Source organism: Protobothrops mucrosquamatus, unplaced genomic scaffold, assembly GCF_001527695.2.
Source record: "Protobothrops mucrosquamatus isolate PMUCROS unplaced genomic scaffold, P.Mucros_1.0 scaffold_144, whole genome shotgun sequence".
NCBI lineage: Eukaryota > Metazoa > Chordata > Lepidosauria > Squamata > Viperidae > Protobothrops > Protobothrops mucrosquamatus.
The window spans coordinates 100,768-103,667 of record NW_015386220.1 but is presented as its reverse complement, the minus strand read 5'-3'; the positions used below and the strand labels follow the sequence as shown (position 1 = coordinate 103,667).

Sequence of the window (2,900 nt, the reverse complement as noted above, 5' to 3'; positions counted from 1 at the left end):
AGCCCAGCCCACCTCACCTGGTTGTTGTTGTTGTGAGGAAAATAAGAAGTCCTAGATGTGGTTTCTGCCTGAAGTTATTTATAAATAAAAATGGGATAGAAATCAATCAAATAAATAAAATCTTAGGGGGGAAAAGGTGGATTGTTTTTTTCCCCCTGGTAGTATTGAACAATTACCATTCCACTAAAGAACCATGTGCTTCTTTTTAACAAAGTTACATTGGCTTTTATATCTAGATCTAGATTATAGATCTAGATACAGATAGATAGATAGATAGATAGATAGATAGATAGATAGATAGATAGATAGATAGAGAGAGAGAGAGAGATAGATAGATAGATAGATAGATAGATGATAGATAGATAGATATAGATATAGATATAGATAGATATAAATAGATATAGATATAGATATAGATATAGAATAGATAGATAGATAGAGAGAGATAGAGATAGAGATAGAGATAGATAGATAGATAGATAGATAGATAGATAGATAGATATAGATATAGATATAGATATAGATATAGATATAGATATAGATAGATAGATATAGATAGATATAAATAGATATAGATATAGATAGATAGATAGATAGATAGATAGATAGATATAGATAGATAGATAGAGATAGATAGAGATAGAGATAGAGATAGAGAGATATAAATATAGATATAGATAAAGCTCTCTCTGTCTCTTTTTTTTCCTTGCAGCTCGCATCCCAGACTCATCCCAGACTCAAATTGCCGACCGCTTGTGAATAGAGGCTTAAATGAACATGGCAACGTCGCCAGAGCCTGCTTTTCACTGGCACAAATGAGAGCCGTGTCTAAAAAAAAAAGCCATGCAGAGACTTCTCGGTGGGCAGCACATGGCTGTGGAGCGAGCGGCGAAGGCGAAGGAGGAGGAGGGACCCTCTTTTCCGACTGATGCTGCGCTTTGAAAGGCTTCCTCCTTATAAGAAGAGTTGCTAATTCAGAACTCGGTTCTTTCCCCCCCCCCCCCGATGTGGCGAATTCAGGGTGATCTGACCAGGGCTTGAAGGTGAGAAGTCCCAGCCTTTGCTCCTTGGAAAACCACCGTTCAAGTCTTTTGCTTTTCGTGCGAAGGGAGAGACGTACAGACTGCCTGGAATTAAAATGCCAGCGAAAGGCAAATACTTTTTAAACGAAAACGAAGGTTGCAAGTTGACAGACCCCTTGTATGAGAAGTACCTCTACGCAAGTCAACAACACCCACTGCTCTTCTTCCTGCTCTTCATTGTGGTTGCCTATTGCTCGACACTTATCGTGGTGCTCCTCTCTTACGACGTGAGTATGTGCTGCTCTCCTTAGTTTTTCGATTCTGAATAAGACCCGGACGCTCTAATTTTAGATGTATGAACCCGCGTGATATTAATGCAACCTTGGCCGTCATTTTTAAATGCATAGTGCCTTGCAGTTCTCCGAACAGGTCATCACCAGCAAGCTATGGAAAAGTTGATTTAAAAAGATACCAAAGCAGGTGCAGCCAGTTTGAAGAAATGCATAATATTATGGGGAACTTTAGGCAAAACTGCAAATAAGAATCTTATGTTTAGAGAAATGTAAGCGCGTTTTAGCGTAAACTTCAAAGAACCCCTCTTAAGCGCAAAGAAAGTTTTGGGAGCGTTCTCCTGCAATTCCTATCTGTACTTATTCACAGCAGCTTATATTTCTTGAGAAATGGAACTGAATCTGGAATCTGTTAAATGCTTCTCTGGCTGCTCTGTAATTTAGAGGAATCCTAGAACTTAAATCCTAAATGTAATAGGAATCTCTGATTACGATTGCTTGCAGCAAGACTGTAGATCTAACGTGATCATTTCTGAAATTCCACTGTTACGTTGACATTGTTATTGAGGTTGAATGCAGTTTTTTTTAATGCATAAAGATCTAGACTTATAAGAACAAACTCCTAAAAGTTTTTAGCCCAACCAGATATCAGAAGGAGGAATTACATGTGATAATACTTTCTGGTTAACTCTTTCTGTGATAACAATATAATAATAATAATAATAATAATAATAATAATAATAATAATAATAATAACAACAACAACAACAACAACAACAACAACAACAACAACAATAATAATAGACAAGCACCTGCAACATAACACCCCAGACTTAACAATTGTCGATAAGAAAGACAAAAAAGTCTGGACAGTGGACGTGGCAGTGCCTGGAGACAGCAGAATAGACGAGAAAGAACTGGAGAAGATAACAAAATACACAGACCTCCAAATAGAAATAGAAAGACTGTGGCAAAAGCAAGCAAGGGTAGTACCAATAGTAATAGGCGCCTTGGGTGCAATCCCAAAACAACTGGAGCACCACTTGAACACCATTGGCATTGACAAATTCGCTATTAGTCAATTGCAAAAGGCAGCCTTACTAGGAACTGCTTCCATCTTGCGACGATATCTGTAATACCATCAAACATCCACGTCTGCCTATCCCAGGTGCTTGGTAACGACTTGATAGGTAGACAAAAATGCCAAATCCAGTATGAACATATGGCTGACTGTGCGACGATCCATAATAATAATAATAATAATAATAATAATAATAATAATAATAATAATAATAATAATAATAATAATAATAATAATAATAGTAATAGTAATAGTAATAGTAATAATAATAATAATAATAGTAATAAATAAATAAAGTTGGAAGGGATCTTGGAGGTCATCTAGTCCAACCCCCTGCTCAGGCAGGAAACCCTATACCATTTCAGACAAATGGCTGTCCAGTCTCTTCTTAAAAACTTCCAGTGTTGGAGCATTCACCGCTTCTGGAGGCAGGTGGTTCCACTGGTTAATTGTTCTCACTGTCAGGAAGTTTCTCCTTAGTTCCAGGTTGCTTCTCTCCTTGATTAG

General features: G+C 37.3%; 1 protein-coding gene across 1 annotated transcript in view; it reads left to right on the top strand.

Annotated features, from left to right (window-relative positions):
- Positions 1-1,138: 1,138 nt before the first annotated feature.
- ADCY7 (adenylate cyclase 7) overlaps positions 1,139-2,900 on the top strand; it is a 46,321-nt gene continuing 44,559 nt past the window's right edge. Inside the window, exon 1 of the mRNA XM_029284694.1 lies at positions 1,139-1,309. Within this exon, the coding sequence (XP_029140527.1) occupies positions 1,139-1,309 (171 nt within the window). The remainder of the gene's footprint in view (positions 1,310-2,900) is intronic.